Source organism: Cydia amplana, chromosome 16, assembly GCF_948474715.1.
Source record: "Cydia amplana chromosome 16, ilCydAmpl1.1, whole genome shotgun sequence".
Lineage (NCBI taxonomy): Eukaryota > Metazoa > Arthropoda > Insecta > Lepidoptera > Tortricidae > Cydia > Cydia amplana.
In genome coordinates, this window is record NC_086084.1 from 3,284,063 (window position 1) to 3,301,964 (window position 17,902).

At 42.8% G+C, this 17,902-nt stretch overlaps 1 protein-coding gene across 1 annotated transcript in view; it reads left to right on the plus strand.

The window, feature by feature from the left end:
* The window catches only part of LOC134655421 (dnaJ homolog subfamily C member 13), a 65,673-nt gene that overhangs the window by 42,549 nt on the left and 5,222 nt on the right, over window positions 1–17,902 (plus strand). The window contains exons 29-40 of the mRNA XM_063510889.1: window positions 1,142–1,321; window positions 3,228–3,389; window positions 4,893–5,102; window positions 6,232–6,364; window positions 7,281–7,436; window positions 10,267–10,374; window positions 11,963–12,075; window positions 12,610–12,782; window positions 14,281–14,509; window positions 15,198–15,365; window positions 16,458–16,604; window positions 17,170–17,395. Of these exons, the coding sequence (XP_063366959.1) occupies window positions 1,142–1,321; window positions 3,228–3,389; window positions 4,893–5,102; window positions 6,232–6,364; window positions 7,281–7,436; window positions 10,267–10,374; window positions 11,963–12,075; window positions 12,610–12,782; window positions 14,281–14,509; window positions 15,198–15,365; window positions 16,458–16,604; window positions 17,170–17,395 (2,005 nt within the window). The remainder of the gene's footprint in view (window positions 1–1,141; window positions 1,322–3,227; window positions 3,390–4,892; window positions 5,103–6,231; window positions 6,365–7,280; window positions 7,437–10,266; window positions 10,375–11,962; window positions 12,076–12,609; window positions 12,783–14,280; window positions 14,510–15,197; window positions 15,366–16,457; window positions 16,605–17,169; window positions 17,396–17,902) is intronic.

Sequence of the window (17,902 nt, forward strand, 5' to 3'; positions counted from 1 at the left end):
ACTATTTTCGAATGTAAAACAGATGTTGTTGAAGTAATCTAGATAGAAAATAAAATAGAAAGTATGTGCTTTTTAGGGTTCCGTAGCCAAATAGCAAAAAACGGAACCCTTATAGATTCGTCATGTCTGTCTGTCTGTCCGTCTGTCTGTCCGTCTGTCTGTCCGTCTGTCTGTCCGTCTGTCTGTCCGTCCGTATGTCACAGCCACTTTTCTCCGAAACTATAAGAACTATACTGTTGAAACTTGGTAAGTAGATGTATTCTGTGAACCGCATTAAGATTTTCACACAAAAATAGAAAAAAAACAATAAATTTTTGGGGTTCCCCATACTTCGAACTGAAACCTAAAATTTTTTTTTTCATCAAACCCATACGTGTGGGGTATCTATGGATAGGTCTTCAAAAATGATATTGAGGTTCCTAATATAATTTTTTTCTAAACTGAATAGTTTGCGCGAGAGACACTTCCAAAGTGGTAAAATGTGTGTCCCCCCCCCGTAACTTCTAAAATAAGAGATAAAACTAAAAAAAAATATATGATATACATTACCATGTAAACTTCCACCGAAAATTGGTTTGAACGAGATCTAGTAAGTAGTTTTTTTTTTATACGTCATAAATCGCCTAAATACGGAACCCTTCATGGGCGAGTCCGACTCGCACTTGGCCGCTTTTTTTAGCAAGACCTAAGACTAAATCTTATACCTTTAAACGAGCAATTCTTGTATATTTATTTATTTGAGGATCTCGGAAACGGCTCTAACGATATTAACTCACATTTATAGACGGGTCCAACGCGAAATTTATTAAATTACCTTTATATACCGACGTTTCGACACAGGTTTCACTGGTCATGGTCGCGGCTAACTGATGTCCCAGCAAAATGTCAAAACAGAGATTTGTGCAACTACCCGTCTATAAATGTGGGCTCTAACGATTTCGATGAAATTTGTTATATGGCGGTTTTTGGGGGCGAAAAGTCGATCTAGCTAGGTCTTATCTCTGGGAAAACGCGCATTTTTGAGTATTTATATGTTTTCCGAGCATAGCTCGGTCTCCCAGATATTATACTAAAGATACATGCAAAGGTACATTTCTTGAAGCTGATTTTGTGTTCTACTCACTTACCCTATGTTTCGCAGCATCTCGGCGACACAGCGTGCGCGGGCGCAGAAGCGGTGGCGGCGCTGGCGGCTGAGCCGACCATACGCGAGCAACTCGCCCTGGCCGGGGCCTTGCAAGCGCTGCTGCCCAACGTGCTGCAATACGATTACACGCTGAAGGAGTCTGGTGTGGAGACTGACGCACATGCTAACAAGCAGGTTCGTAGTCACACGTTCAAATATCTTTATTTTGCACTAGCGACCCGCCCCGGCTTCGCACGGGTTAGCAAATTATACATAAACCTTCCTCTTGAATCACTCTATCTATTAAAAGAAACCGCATCAAAATCCGTTGCGTAGTTTTAAAGATCTAAGCATACATACAGACAGACAGACAGCGGGAAGCGACTTTGTTTTATACTGTGTAGTGATAAAATATGGTACAAAAGGTGGACTTAGCAACTAAGAAGTGCATCCATTCTTCACCAGCAACTGACATGAAAATACGCAAACATGAGCTATGCTACATCTTTTGAGAATGCTAATAAAAGTAATAAATCTAATATTATACATGTCACTTCTTATAATTATAACGCTAAAAACAAATGTCATACTTAATCTAATTCCAATTGTCCGTACCTATCAGTAGTATCGTTTACTATGTCGGTCCGCCTGATGGTAAGCAGTCTCCGTAGCCTATGGACCGACCATGGCCTATGGATGATCTTTCAGACCGATTGTAGCAATTTCCTCGCGAGATCACTTCCGCTTTGTGGACCCGCTAAATCACTTAGCGCCACTTGCACCAACCCGCTAACCCGGGGTTAACCGGTTAAACCGTTAACCCAGTGTCAAATTGTACTGATGAGCATGGTAACTTCAGGTTTAACCGGTTAACCCCGGGTTAGTGGAATAGTGCAAGTGGGGCTTAGTGCTATACTGGTCTAAACTCTAAGTGATCATTGTGATTTTTTGAAGTGAAAACTTCTTTAGCGGCGCTGTGCACTTTTTGTGATGGGGAATAAATGTTAAACTCGTAACAGTTGTCACGTGACCGTAAGACGGACACGTGACCTGATTGAAAACCTGTTACTTCAATGTCATTGAGTTTTTCTTTATTGATTTAAATGCCATCTAGTGAGTTTCCCTCTAACTGGTATAACTCGAGTACTAACAGTGATGTGCTTAGGGGTTTCAAGTAATGCGACGAAATAACGCTAGATGGCGTTAACCTCAATTATACATAGTGCTGCAGACATTTTGCACTAGTCATTGAATTTTTAATTAATTATGTACTTAGTTACTTACATGACTCTCGTCATCAGACACCATGATAACGGCTTGCATGAAATCTGAAGGCGATATATCATAATAGACTTCTTTATCCAGCTTCGTGATATTAAGTTCCGATGGTGGCGCCAATGGAACCGGCGGACCTAAAATAGTGTAATTATAATTATACATAGTGCTGCAGATATTTTGCACTAGTCATTGAGTTTTCACTTCTGCAGGCACTCCCGGAGTGCAACCCGTTGTTTTTAGGGTTCCGTAGCCAAATGGCAAAAAACGGAACCCTTATAGATTCGTCATGTCTGTCTGTCTGTCTGTCTGTCCGTCTGTCTGTCCGTCCGTATGTCACAGCCACTTTTCTCCGAAACTATAAGAACTATACTGTTGAAACTTGGTAAGTAGATGTATTCTGTAAACCGCATTAAGATTTTCACACAAAAATAGAAAAAAAACAATAAATTTTTGGGGTTCCCCATACTTCGAACTGAAACTCAAAATTTTTTTTTTCATCAAACCCATACGTGTGGGGTATCTATGGATAGGTCTTCAAAAATGATATTGAGGTTTCTAATATCATTTTTTTCTAAACTGAATAGTTTGCGCGAGATACACTTCCAAAGTGGCAAAATGTGTGTCCCCCCCCCCTGTAACTTCTAAAATAAGAGAATGATAAAACTAAAAAATATATATGATGTACATTACCATGTAAACTTCCACCGAAAATTGGTTTGAACGAGATCTAGTAAGTAGTTTTTTTTTATACGTCATAAATCGCCTAAATACGGAACCCTTCATGGGCGAGTCCGACTCGCACTTGGCCGCTTTTTTTGTTCAGGAAGTGGCGAACCAGCTGGCGCAGCTATGCGTGGCAGCGCTGGCCGCCATGTACGGGCCGCACGCGGAGCCCGGGCCGCTGGACGAGCGGATACGGGAGGCGCTGCAGGCCACGCTGACGCCCTACCTGTGCTCGCGGCTCGCGGACGAAGACCGGCACGAGGTAAAAAAAAAATATTGAGGGACATCTTACACAGATCAACCTAGCCCCAAACTAAGCAAAGCTTGTACTATAGGTACTAGGCGACGATATACATACTTATATAGATAAATACATACTTATATACATAGAAAACATCCATGACTCCGGAACAAATATTAGTGTTCATCACACAAATAAATGTCCTTACCGGGATTCGAACCCAGGACCATCGGCTTAGCAGGCAGGGTCACTACCCACTAGGCCAGACCGGTCGTCTAATTACACATGGAAAATAATGTCAGACAAATGTCCACCTCTAGCAGCATGGCAGATGCGAACCCTTTTCATCGCGCTTTTCATCACTTTTTCACACATTTCTGGCGTTATCTCAGCGAGAGTGTTTCGAATATTTTGTTTTAATTGCTGAAGGTTCGTTGGCCTATTAGCATAGACACGTCCCTTTAGATAGCCCCACAGAAAAAAGTCAGGAGCTGTTAAATCAGGCGATCTTGGGGGCCAGTCAATGTCACCGTTTCTCGAAATTAATCGACCGGGAAACGTTATTTTTAATGTTTCTATTGTTTTTAATGATTAAAACACGTTGTTCCGTCGTAAAACGCTCCATAATAAATTTGCCGTATCTACACAAACTAATTTTCATGCAATAACTGTGATATTTACCGCCAAAATAAAATGGCGGCAAAAAAAAGTTGTATACCTCTAAGTTGGCCACCCTGTACTTCTATGGTCTCATCATCACCTTATCAGCTGGAAGAAGGCTACTGGCGGAAGACGACTTAGGCCACCCCCAAGTATCGCCATGGCCGTACATGACAACTTACGCTGCTCTTATAACGGCTGCCTGCAATCTAAGTAGATTGACGCTCTTGTTCAGCTCTCGGCGGTTACTAAAAACCTCTCTGCCCAACGTCCATCTACGAGCAACGTGTCCCGCTCAGTCGGCCTAGCCAAGGTTACAATCGCTATCGCTTCGACAACGAAACGCTTTGTGTCTCGCTATCACTCTTCCATATTAGTGCGACAGTGACAGTTGCGTTTCGATCGCTACGGAGCGCTAGCGATTGGCATGTTGGCTACGCGGCCACTTAATTCTGGCAACTTTGCGAGCGTTCAAAACCTTTGGTTTGGTTCATTTACGGATGTTTTGTGGGGAATTCAGTATGTTTTCTGACACAAAAGATGAGAAGAAACAGTCTCTATATAACTGTATACTCTCTTTATAACCAGGGATGGTCAATAGGGTCCTGTGATTTACACAAAATAGCTATAGGAAGGGAACACTCACGGAAATATCATAAGGTCGCGTGCGTTGCATCTCGAAAGGGCAAACGGAATCGGACTGCCAATATGGCGCACGCGAGGTGATTGAGTGATTGGTTAGAGTGAATGTGATAAATGGTGTATGAAGATTAGAGAGTTCACAGACGTGTGTATGAGGGTGTGTCTACACTTCTGTATAGGAACTAAGGGTTGTGCTACATCTTCTATGTTATTTTGTTCTAGCTACTCAAAACCCTAACCTCAAACTGGCGAACACCCTTACTCGTCTGGGACAACAGCACAAGAGCGGAACTACGCGACGTACTCCGAGCCAAGATGGAGCCAGACGGTTCACTCGTCCCAGCCTTCAAGTACACGGCCCATGAGGGCTTGTTGGTCGTCGGCGGGGTCTATGTGGCCATATATAACGAACAGCCCGAGTACCCTATACCGGTGAGTCAATAAACATTACATAAAACAGCACAAGAGCGGAACTACGCGACGTACTCCGAGCCAAGATGGAGCCAGACGGTCCACTCGTCCCAGCCTTCAAGTACACGGCCCATGAGGGCTTATTGGTCGTCGGCGGGGTCTATGTGGCCATATATAACGAACAGCCCGAGTTCCCTATACCGGTGAGTCAATTAATATTACATAAAACAGCACAAGAGCGGAACTACGCGACGTACTCCGAGCCAAGATGGAGCCCGACGGTCCACTGGTCCCAGCCTTCAAGTACACGGCCCATGAGGGCTTATTGGTCGTCGGCGGGGTCTATGTGGCCATATATAACGAACAGCCCGAGTTCCCTATACCGGTGAGTCAATAAACATTACATAAAACAGCACAAGAGCGGAACTACGCGACGTACTCCGAGCCAAGATGGAGCCAGACGGTCCACTCGTCCCAGCCTTCAAGTACACGGCCCATGAGGGCTTATTGGTCGTCGGCGGGGTCTATGTGGCCATATATAACGAACAGCCCGAGTACCCTATACCGGTGAGTCAATTAATATTACATTCATAGAAAAAAAATGCGCTGGAAAAGAACATTGCCCTATTTAGACATTCAAATCATTAGTTTAAAAAAATCAAGAATAATTTAGACCATTTTGAACAAAATCTGTTGCACCGTTCTCGAGTAATCACCGAAAAAACCAAATGCGTAGGTGCCATGAATTAGTTATTTACGATACAAGTGCGGAAAAGAGGAAATTTGAAACGAGTGGCGATAAATTAAAACACGACCGAAGGGAGTGTTTTAAATCGACACGACAGACACTATTCGCGCGTGTATCGTACAACGTTTTACATTACATATGGCACTTTAAACTTTCGACATATGCATGGAAAGTGCTATTTCCCGGACTAGTTCGGGAAAGTAGCACCATATGTACTGTAAACGTTGTTCGATACACGTGCGAATACCTATTCGAGTGTTTGTGGAGTGTTTTAAATCTTTTTCGCACTTGTATCGAAAATAACTATTTCCTCAATGTGTTTTTTTGTTTTGTGTGACGTTTTTATACTTCTGAACACGCCATTTAACCAGTAAACTGGGACCTGTAATGATTGTTCTGCAGAACCCTCAGCAGTTCATCCTGGACCTGCTTAAGTTCACCCTGGAACAGACCAAGGAGGACATGACTCCGGAGCGCGTGGAGCACATCACCATGGCGCTGTCGGCTCTCGCCAATGTCGTCATCAAAAACCCAGGTATCTTACTCTCTTATCTTAATGTTTAATATCTGGGTGACAAACATATAAAAACTCGAAAATGCGCGTTTTCCCAGAGATAAGACCTAGCTAGATCGATTTTTCGCCCCCAAAAACCCCCGTATAGCAAATTTCATCGAAATCGTTAGAGCCGTTTTCGAGATCCCCGAAATATATATATATATAAATAAATAAATAAGAATTGCTCGTTTGAAGGTATTAGATCAATGTTGGGTCCTTAGCTGCTGCTTCGGATTCAGACTTTTTAGGGTTCCGTACCCAAAGGGTAAAAAACGGGACCTTATTACTAAGACTTCGCTGTCCGTCCGTCCGTCCGTCCGTCTGTCACTAGTCTGTATCTCATGAACCGCGATAGCTAGACAGTTGAAATTTTCACAAATGATGTATCTCTGTTGCCGCTATAACAACAAATACTAAAAATAAAATAAAATAAATATTTAAGGGGGGCTCCCATACCACAAACACGATTTTATTGCTCTATTTTTTGTTGATGGTGCGGAATCCTCCGTGCGCGAGTCCGACTCGCACTTGGCCGGTTTTATTCTTCACCACTTAGCTCTTTTGATCTTCCTCTTTTATGTGACTATTGGTGGGATATTATTCCTTGCAACGTTAAAGCAGTACCTCTAAGACTTTCCTCTGAGGCAGTAAAATCACAAACTTGAATAGATTGAACATAATTTCCTTTATTAACCTGTTATATCCCAAGGGCTCAAATATGAGCCGTAAATAAATTTTCCAGATTTCCCACGATTTTCAAAACCTCCCACTTCAACTCCCAGTGGCTCAAATGTGAGCCATACTGGGAGACACGACAAAATTAGTTTTCAAGGTCGCGGGATCGGACAGGTTTTCTGTTATTAATTAAACTTAATCATTGTGTCGTTTGTTTCAGGCTCCGAGATCCAGTGCATAGGCCAATTCGGTGTAATCTTCGGCATGTTGTCTGCGCGCGCGCACCCCTCGCTGCAGGACGCGGCGCTGCGGAGCGTGCTCGCCGCCGCCGGCAGCCGCGAGTGCGTCGAGGACGTCGCGGCCAGCCAAGTGCTAGGTATAGTTCGTAGCCACAGACAATCCAACCTCTAGACATAGCATAGTCGCGCTACCCCCTCTGCCACACATACGGTAGCGTTACTCCATCTTCGAGTCAATCCCGTGCCGTGATTGGTTCGTGTCTTTGAACGGACCAATCACGGCACGGGATTCGCTCACCTCGTCCCCCCGCACCCCCGTATTTTTGGCAGCATCGGTTTCATGAAAGAATTGGCCTAAGCTCAGTCTAGAGGTTGGATTGTCAGTGTTTGTAGCTTTCTAATAGACCCCGACGGCTAATCCTATTAAATAAATAAATAAATATTGGGGGACATCTTACACAGATCAACCTAGCCCCAAACTAAGCAAAGCTTGTACTATGGGTACTAGGCGACGATATACATACATATATAGATAAATACATACTTATATACATAGAAAACATCCATGACTACGGAACAAATATTAGTGTTCATCACACAAATAAATGCCCTTACCGGGATTCGAACCCAGGACCATCGGCTTAGCAGGCAGGGTCACTACCCACTAGGCCAGACCGGTCGTCTATTGTCTATTGTTAGTAAAACCGCTCGTGCCACGTGCCACAACCACCTGCATAAAAAAGCGGTCAAGTGCGAGTCGGACTCGCCCATGAAGGGTTCCGTATTTAGGCGATTTATGACGTATAAAAAAAAACTACTTACTAGATCTCGTTCAAACCAATTTTCGGTGGAAGTTTATCATATATTTTTTTTAGTTTTATCATTCTCTCATTTTAGAAGTTACAGGGGGGGGGGGACACACATTTTACCACTTTAGAAGTGTCTCTCGCGCAAACTATTCAGTTTAGAAAAAAATGATATTAGAAGCCTCAATATCATTTTTGAAGACCTATCCATAGATACCCCACACGTATGGATTTGATGAAAAAAAAATTTTGAGTTTCAGTTCGAAGTATGGGGAACCCCAAAAATGTATTGTTTTTTTTTCTATTTTTGTGTGAAAATCTTAATGCGGTTCACAGAATACATCTACTTACCAAGTTTCAACAGTATAGTTCTTATAGTTTCGGAGAAAAGTGGCTGTGACATACGGACGGACAGACAGACGGACAGACGGACAGACAGACAGACAGACATGACGAATCTATAAGGGTTCAGTTTTTTGCCATTTGGCTACGGAACCCTAAAAATCGCTCGTTCACTTTACCCAGGTAATTGAATTACAACTCCTATGGAAATTGCAATAAGATTCAAAATGAACTAATGGATAAATATTTTGTACCGATGTGTGTGGTCAGTACTTCGGTTACTGAGTGCCGGCGAGTCGAACGTTACAGAACCAGTCTAAAATGTGTCATCGAGATGCGTAACAAAGGCGCGTTATCGGAGAGCGCGCCTACACTGGTTTTTTGAGCGTTGGACTAGCCCGCGCTCAGGTGCCAAATAGAATAATTAGGACCCTTTTTTGCAGGTAAGTAGCACGTGCGGTTTTACTGAACAATAGACAATAGGATTAGCCTTCGGGCTCTACTAGAAAGCTACAAACTATAACTATCAAAGATAATAGACTGTATATTAGACTGTATGGTAAAGTATGTAGCCACAGTACATTTACTGTCATCAAAGTCAAATGTCGTTCTAACAGTTTTAATCTGCTCTCGAAAGATGGCAGTAAATTTACGGTGACTACATAATTTACTTTGACAATCCGCCTCTATTTCAAATTCTCTTTGGTAACTATATACTCTGTTGCTTATAGTTATGAAAATAGCCCGGTTTTTTGGGGACAAAACGGGACATTATTACACAAATTGACTAATTACCACAGTAGCCTATTGAGGCTTGTGTTAGTAGGGAACATTCCTGCAATGTTCGTTATATTTGCCTGTGAAATTGATGAAATAGATAACAGATGGCTTTTGAAGTGTTACATCGTCGGACTAGGCTGCGCCGCGCCACAAGCAGGGGGGTGTCACTCCGCAGTTTAGGTACATTTGGCCGGCGCGCCCATCGGACAGGCGTATGGCAGTGGGCTGCCGCTCGGCGTGCACGATAGTCGTGTCACGTGGCGCTCGCGCAAAATTGAAAATACACAATGGCTTCGAAATTTACTTTCGTGAGAATCAGACATACTATCTCCGGATAAAAAAATTATGTTTACATAGTCAACGTTTGTAATTCCTACATATTTATCTTAAAAATATAAAATCGGTGGGTATAGGTATAAAAACTTGTCGAGTGATAACCCCGTGCCGACACTCACAGCTCGGTCATAAAACTGCGGCGCGCAAAGGAGATTCACGGTTCGTGCGCGGTTATAAGTTTCAATTTAGCTTGCAGGCGGCGATATAGGTGTAATTTTATACCTAAATCTGACTTTTGTGAAGGAGTGAATTTTCTGTACGGTAGTACTATTAGTTATTCTGTGCCACAAGACGGGTCTATCATGGCCCGCGTGACGCGGCGTGATCTCTGGCGGGCTATCCGGTGTGAGACAGTTTTATGGTATTTACATAAACCTTCCTCTTGAATCACTCTACCTATTTAAAAAAAACCGCATCAAAATCCGTTGCGTAGTTTTAAAGACCTAAGCATACATAGGGACAGACAGCGGGAAGCGACTTTGTTTTATACTATGTAGTGATTTGCGATTAATCTCTCCGATTTTAGACAGTTGATCTGCGCAAAATAAATATCTTATTGTCGTCCTGCCTTCGTAATATTACTTTTCACTTTGCTGCGTATGAAAGGTTGAAAAAATTATACGGCTATCAAATTTGCATTAGGAAATATGCTTTAAATCTCTGGTGTTTGATCGCCGAGCTGTACCTATTATCTTAATCACAGGTCATCTTCTGGCGTTGCTGGGCGCGCGGCCGCCCCGGCCTGACGCCTTGGCCGCTCTGTCCGCGCTGCTAGCCAACACGGCGCTCGTCAAGGAGGCGCTCGCCAAAGGTATGCATTAAAGATGCAACGGATAGTTGTTTGGCCGGATACCGGATATCCGGCCTGGACATAGGCCGAATATCCGGTATCCGGCCGCCGGATATTCGGCCGGCGGAACTATACCTATATTTTGAGTTTTGCAGGTAGTGAACGTTCGCGCGGACACATTTCTAGGATCGTAACGAGTTTTAAGTTTTATCATGTCATTACGTAGTAAGTTCGTTTATAGTTACAAGTGCGCGCGCGTATTTTTGTGTAAACAAATAAGTGTATTGTGTGACATTGGTTACGTATTCATTTCTATCTACTGTGTCGTTAGCATTATGACCGTGACTGTTTTTTAGATTCCATTTTTTACCCCAACATGTGTTAATTTTACTATCCGGTATCCGGCCGGATAGTAAGTTACTATCCGGTATCCGGCTGGATACTAAAATAACGGCCAGATAGGCCGGATACCGGATAGTAACCGGATATCCGGTGCATCTCTAGTATGCATACACACCACTGGCAAATAGAATAGAGTGTATAGAGAGTTACTGTCATGGTATTTTATGTAGCCCCAGTACATTTACTGACAGCTTTTTACAAAGGATTATAACTGTTAGAACGCCATTTGATTTTGATCCTTATTCTTTCACTGATATGTGTTAATTTGTTAAATTTTGATATTATCCTCCTAAGGCCCAGCCAAACAAACGAAACATCCAACATTTGCCACTGAAATTTGCACCTAAACTGTAGGAAATAGAGTTGATTTTGCGTTGTTTGAAAATTGAACGAAACAAAGCAAAAGCGACTCTGTTCCAATTGAACATGGTTTAAATTACATGGAACTGAACCAGTACTATAGGTAGGACCTTGGGCCTTAGGAGGTTATAACGCCATCCACCCGACTGTAGGCTCAAGGTTATGGCGCCATCGCTCGAAAAGATTGCACCTGCGTCCTTGATTTCGAAAGTACATAGCAAGCTTTTGCTCTACGCTCCGCTTATTGCCGGATTACACATTATAGCCCGTTTTTAGGGTTCCGTAGCCAAATGGCAAAAAACGGAACCCTTATAGATTCGTCATGTCTGTCTGTCCGTCTGTCTGTCCGTCCGTATGTCACAGCCACTTTTCTCCGAAACTATAAGAACTATACTGTTGAAACTTGGTAAGTAGATGTATTCTGTGAACCGCATTAAGATTTTCACACAAAAATAGAAAAAAAAAACAATAAATTTTTGGGGTTCCCCATACTTCGAACTGAAACTCAAATTTTTTTTTTCATCAAACCCATATGTGTGGGGTATCTATGGATAGGTCTTCAAAAATGATATTGAGGTTTCTAATATCATTTTTTTCTAAACTGAATAGTTTGCGCGAGAGACACTTCCAAAGTGGTAAAATGTGTCCCCCCCCCCCCCTAACTTCTAAAATAAGAGAATGATAAAACTAAAAAAAATATATGATGTACATTACCATGTAAACTTCCACCGAAAATTGGTTTGAACGAGATCTAGCAAGTAGTTTTTTTTTAATACGTCATAAATCGCCTAAATACGGAACCCTTCATGGGCGAGTCCGACTCGCACTTGGCCGCTTTTTTCTGCAGGTGCTGTGATATACCTGTTAGACTTGTTCGCGAACAGCAAGGTTCCAGAGATGAGAGAGTCCGCGGTCGAGTTGTTAGCTCGAATGATGGCGGACAAACTACACGGACCCAAGGTATTTATTGTTAACATTTTAATAGCAATTCTATCTAAGATTGACTTACTCTGACTCGAAATATGTATATTAGTTTTGTTATAATTTTCTTAATTTATATAAAGGTAGCATTCCCATTTTCATATAAAATTATGGAGTGGTTTATAATACATCGGATTTTGATGAAAATATTCCACTGTCCTCTCAAAGGTGCAAACATTAAAAAACACAAAATACTTTTACTTATTTATGCTCTTTTAACTATTTCCAATCATACAAAGTCTAAACAAAATAGGCAGTTTCAATACTAAAGTTAGACCAAGAAAAGTCTGCAGCGATTTTGATAGCCTACACAGTGAAAGTGTTATTTACACGTCATAAATTCATAGAAGTTTGACGTTTAAAATGACACTTGCACTGCGTGGGCTATCAAAATCGCTGCAGACTTTTCTCGGTCTGACTCTATTCTACGTCGTGTGAAGTCATACGTTCATAATTCCTTTCAACAACCTGATTAAGAGTCGCTTTGAAATTTTGAAATAAATTAATCGACAGGTCCGTCTAACAATGTCGCGCTACGTGCCCGGAGTATTCTGCGAAGCGATGCGCGAGAGTGGACCGGCGAGTGCCACGCACATGTTCGACTCGCGGCACGAGCATCCCGAGCTTGTGTGGACGGACGAGGCGCGTGCGCGAGTGTGTAGCACGCTAGCTGAGCGGGCTGACAAGTGAGTAGCTAGTTACAGTGTGCTACAGGTTTCATAGCACACGTAGCGCTTGTATTACCACGGCGTAGCGTATCTCCATAGTGCCACGTGCTTGTTGTGTGAAGATACAAATTTCGTAGCACACGTAGCACATCATTTGGCACTTCGTAGCGCTTGTAACCATGCGCAAAAGTGGACCGGCGAGAGCTACGCACATGTACGACTCGCGGCACGAGCATCCCGAGCTTGTGTGGACGGACGAGGCGCGTGCGCGAGTGTGTAGCACGTTAGCTGAGCGGGCAGACAAGTGAGTAGCTAGTCACAGTGTGCTACAGGTTTTGTAGCACACGTAGCGCTTCTATTACCACGGCGTAGCGCATCTCCATAGTGCTACGTGCTTGTTGTGTGAAGGTATAGGTTTCGTAGCACACGTAGCACTTTATTTGGCACTTCGTAGCGCTTGTAATCATGCGCAAAGTGGACCTGCGAGTGCTACGCACATGCTCGACTCGCGACACGATCACTCCGAGGTATTGTGGACGCGTGAGGCGCGCGCGCAAGCGTGTAGCACTTTAGCCGATTTGGCTGACATGTACGTGTTTTATATTATATCTATTACAACGGCGTAGACTAGATCAGGGATGTTGCGGATGCAGATTTTGTGACATTCGTGGATGCGGATGCGGATGCGGATGCGGATATTTAAAGGCTCACATCCGCGGATGCGGATGCGGATGCGGATGTCAAGATTAGGTACTTAAAAAAATGTAAAATATTACATTTTTAGTATTTTTTTATTAAAAAAAAACGAAACGTTATGTATTTGAGAAAGAATATAGGTGCGTTATATTTAATAAACAGTAACTTGGCCGACTTTTCTGGATCTAGACGATTTCGTTATAGTTAATAACGAAATCACCTAGCACTTACGCCGCCGCTAAGACGTTCCTGTACCCACTTGTTCGACATCCGCATCCGCATAAGCTCCGCATCGATTTTATGCGGATGCGGATGCGGATGTTGAAAATAATGCGGAAGTTCCGCGGTAGCGGATGCGGATGTTCGCAACATCCCTGGACTGGATAACCAACAGTTTTTTTTTTATTTATTTTTTTCAGTAAGTAACTTCTTTCTTTCAGACACCAATGCAACCAGCTCCGCGACCTCAACTCCACGTCAACAGCTCTTTTTTTTAATTTTTGTTTTTCACTAAGTAACCCCTTCTTTCTTTCAGACACCAATGCAACCAGCTCCGCGACCCCAACTCCACGTCAACAGCTTTTTTTTTTAATTTTTGTTTTTCACTAAATAACCCCTTCTTTCTTTCAGACACCAATGCAACCAGCTCCGCGACCCCAACTCCACGTCAACAGCTTTTTTTTAAAATTTTTGTTTTTCACTAAGTAACTCCTTCTTTCTTTCAGACACCAATGCAACCAGCTCCGCGACCCCAACTCCACGTCAACAGCTTTTTTTTTAAATTTTTGTTTTTCACTAAGTAACTCCTTCTTTCTTTCAGACACCAATGCAACCAGCTCCGCGACCCCAACTCCGCGTTCGAGGACCGCGAGACCGTCGAGCGGGCCGCGGGCGAGGACACTTGGGCGCCGGCCGGCGAGGTGGTGGTCGGCGGCGTGTACCTCAAGCTGTTCCTGCAGAGCCCGCACTGGAGCCTCCGCAGCCCCAAGCGGTTCCTGCAGGAACTGCTCACTGAGTGCGTGGCCGCGCTCGGCAAGGACGCCAGCGAGGTATGACCGTAGACCGAACAGAGGCCACTAGGAATCCGCCAACGTCTTGTTATCGATCGACTGTTATTCATTGAGTTATCATTGAACGAAACTTACAAAATGGTGATAGAGTAGGGCCTCGATAATCCGAACTTCAAAAAAACACCCCCTGTACGGACTGGCGAAGCGTTCGGATTATAGTATGTTATAAAGAAAATAATGGTATATTCTAAAAAAAACATATTTACTGAGACTCCAAAGTAACAAAAACAAAGAAATTAATCAAGAAAATACGTTAACACAAAATTATCGCGAACAAATCATTTTAAGAACTCATCTAATGTAGTCTGCCGGGTTCTATTTATTGACAGAGCAAAGGCTTTGATCCTCAAATTACGTAGCATCATTCATCAGCCCAGTCCAAACAAGGTCATGGACATGGTCAATGCCGATATAGCTTGCGAGTAGGGAATTTCTTTGACATTAAGAGCCGAAGAATCGTCAATAAAAGACTCGTCACATCCAGATTCGTCAGTCTCTTGCGAAAGTTGGGCTAATGATCTCATCGTCAGTTCAGAGAAAGGGGTCACTCGGCAGTTGGGATTACAGCGACGTTCGGATTAGCCTATGTATGGATTATTAAGGCCCTACTGTATTGATAAAATTAATCTTTGTATCTGTTGTAACGCATGTGTTTATGTCGATACAGGGCAGCAGAGGCGACATCTGTGCCAAAGCGCTGGCCGTACTCGTGTCCACACGCCCAGCGCTGGGCGAAGTGTGTGCCCAACTGGGTGAGCTACCCCGACTGATGAGATTACTGCCGCAGTGCCCGCTACACGCTGTACCCATCGTCGCAGCCTTAGCTCGCACACAGGTATTTTTATTTTTTTATTTTATTTATTAGGCACACAAAATAGATAACATTTGTTACATGAAATAATTATTTTCAGTACAGGTTTTAGTTGGGAATGCCATCCAAAGCATGTATGCACATCATGAAAACATATTGGAGCGAAAACTACAACTATGCTAAGGCTATACAGCTAACTAACTTAATTACACAGTAAAGCAATTTTTGACACAAAACATAATAATTCACATCAAGAAAAGAGTGAAAATAAAGCAAAGAACTTTAGTATAAACACACATTATAGAAAATTAAAAAGTGATTAACGAAACTTAACCTAAAGGTGTTCAATGGCAAAGAACTTCCATAACCTGCTTCCGAAAGATTGCAAAATTCGAGTTGAATATATCAATATGGCTATGCTTAGATACTAGGTCGTTGTACAGACGGCACATTCTTACAATGGGGTTGAAAAATGAAGTATTATTTCTATATACTTGAAGAGCAAACGTCTTTGGTAAAGGTATGAGTTATAAGCACATCAACTTTGATTTAAACTAACACGATTCGCACTCATACTTTTATAACTACCACGTACGTCAGGCCGTGAATAAACGTAAGTCTTACGCGATTAAGTCCCGTGGTAGTTATAAAAGTACATCATCTTCTCTTAGGAATATCGATTTTCGCTAAACAGTCTCCTGCGACGCCCAACCCTTTGGACGCCATGCCTGTCGTGAGCGGCGCGTCATCGTGAACCTTATCGGAATGCACGAAGGTTGATATTGGGCTGTAACCACTCACTCACTTCACTTCTTCTTCACTTGACTTCTTTGGCGGTCATCGCATCACGTACACATCTACCTATGAGGCTCCAGACAGCAGATCTTTGCGAGGCCCCTGTCTTTTATCCTATTAAAAAAATGCTCGAATTGGTTCCATACCATAAGCCTGCCCCATGTCGCCACCGCCGCTGTCAGACGCGTTGATAAACCTAAATGATTAGAGTAAGGTTTTTTTATATTATTTTACTTGGGTCTTAGGTTAGGGTTTTGCAATGTGAGTACAATATAAAAACACGTAGAGTAAGAGGTTTATTATTATTAAATTTCTTTGCAGTCGTGCGTAATGGCGATGAACCAGACCGAAGTGATGTCCGGACTGAAAACCGCCGTCAAGTCATGTCGGGAGATAATAGGCAGCGCGTGCGAGGCGCTCGCATCCATATTCAACAGCTCCGTTAACACGGATCGGCTAGTTTTACAGGTATAGCTTTCGCAATTTGTCGAATGTTCAATTGAATAGTGCACGAAAATATTCCAATGCTTGTAAAACAGCCGTTAGCTAGTTCGTGTTGGTAATATACATAAATTGAACTGTATGTCTTGTTGTATATATATATATATATAATATATATATATATATATATTTATTGTATACATATACGTATATATTATTGATGTATATATATTTATTATATCTTCACATTACATTTATATTTGTGCCAATTAATTTTATGCATCAAGTTTTAGTGTTCTTTACATACCCCGTACCAACTATGTTTCTCTGTTTGGCCTAAAGGTTGACTGGTAGAGAATGCCGTGTAGCATTAAGTCCGCGTTTTCTCACTGTATATTTTTACTGTGCAATAAAGTTTAAAAAAAATAGTTTGTCAAAGGACTGTCTCATTTCAAATATAGACAGAGAGAATAATACTATCTTTGTCTTACACTGGTACTAGCACCCAAAAGAAAAGGATGAGTATAGTTCTCCTGGTTGTTACTTACTGACAAATTGGTTAGACCAATTATAATACTTTTTTTTACCGCAGGCTCTAGAAACTGGTCTAATAGACGAACTCCTGTCCCTTCTGGAGACCCGGCTCGACGGGCAGGCCGCCGCCCAGCTGGTCAACGCATTGAAAGCCATGGCGCGTTCGACGACGCACGGCGAGCGAGTGAGAGGCGTGCTGGCCAAGAGCCGCGTGTGGGAGCAGTACGCCCAACAGCGGCACGACCTGTTCATCACTGCACCCTCACAGCACGCGCTACAAGGTGGTTATTATTTATTATTTAAAAGCCATGGCGCGCTCGACCACGCACGGCGAGCGAGTGAGAGGCGTGCTGGCCAAGAGCCGCGTGTGGGAGCAGTACGCCCAACAACGGCACGACCTGTTCATCACTGCACCCTCCCAGCACGCGCTACAAGGTGGTTATTATTTATTATTTAAAAGCCATGGCGCGCTCGACCACGCACGGCGAGCGAGTGAGAGGCGTGCTGGCCAAGAGTCGCGTGTGGGAGCAGTACGCCCAACAGCGGCACGACCTGTTCATCACTGCGCCCTCACAGCACGCGCTACAAGGTGGTTATTATTTATTATTTTGTGGGCTACTTTCCCACTTACACTTATACCTACACTTACACCTACACTTATACTTACACTACACTTAACTAATATTAATACACTTATATAAAACATAATATTAATATATACACATATTTATTTACATTTACACAATAATAATATACACGTTATATTTACACATCGTCCGTCAATTCTTGAC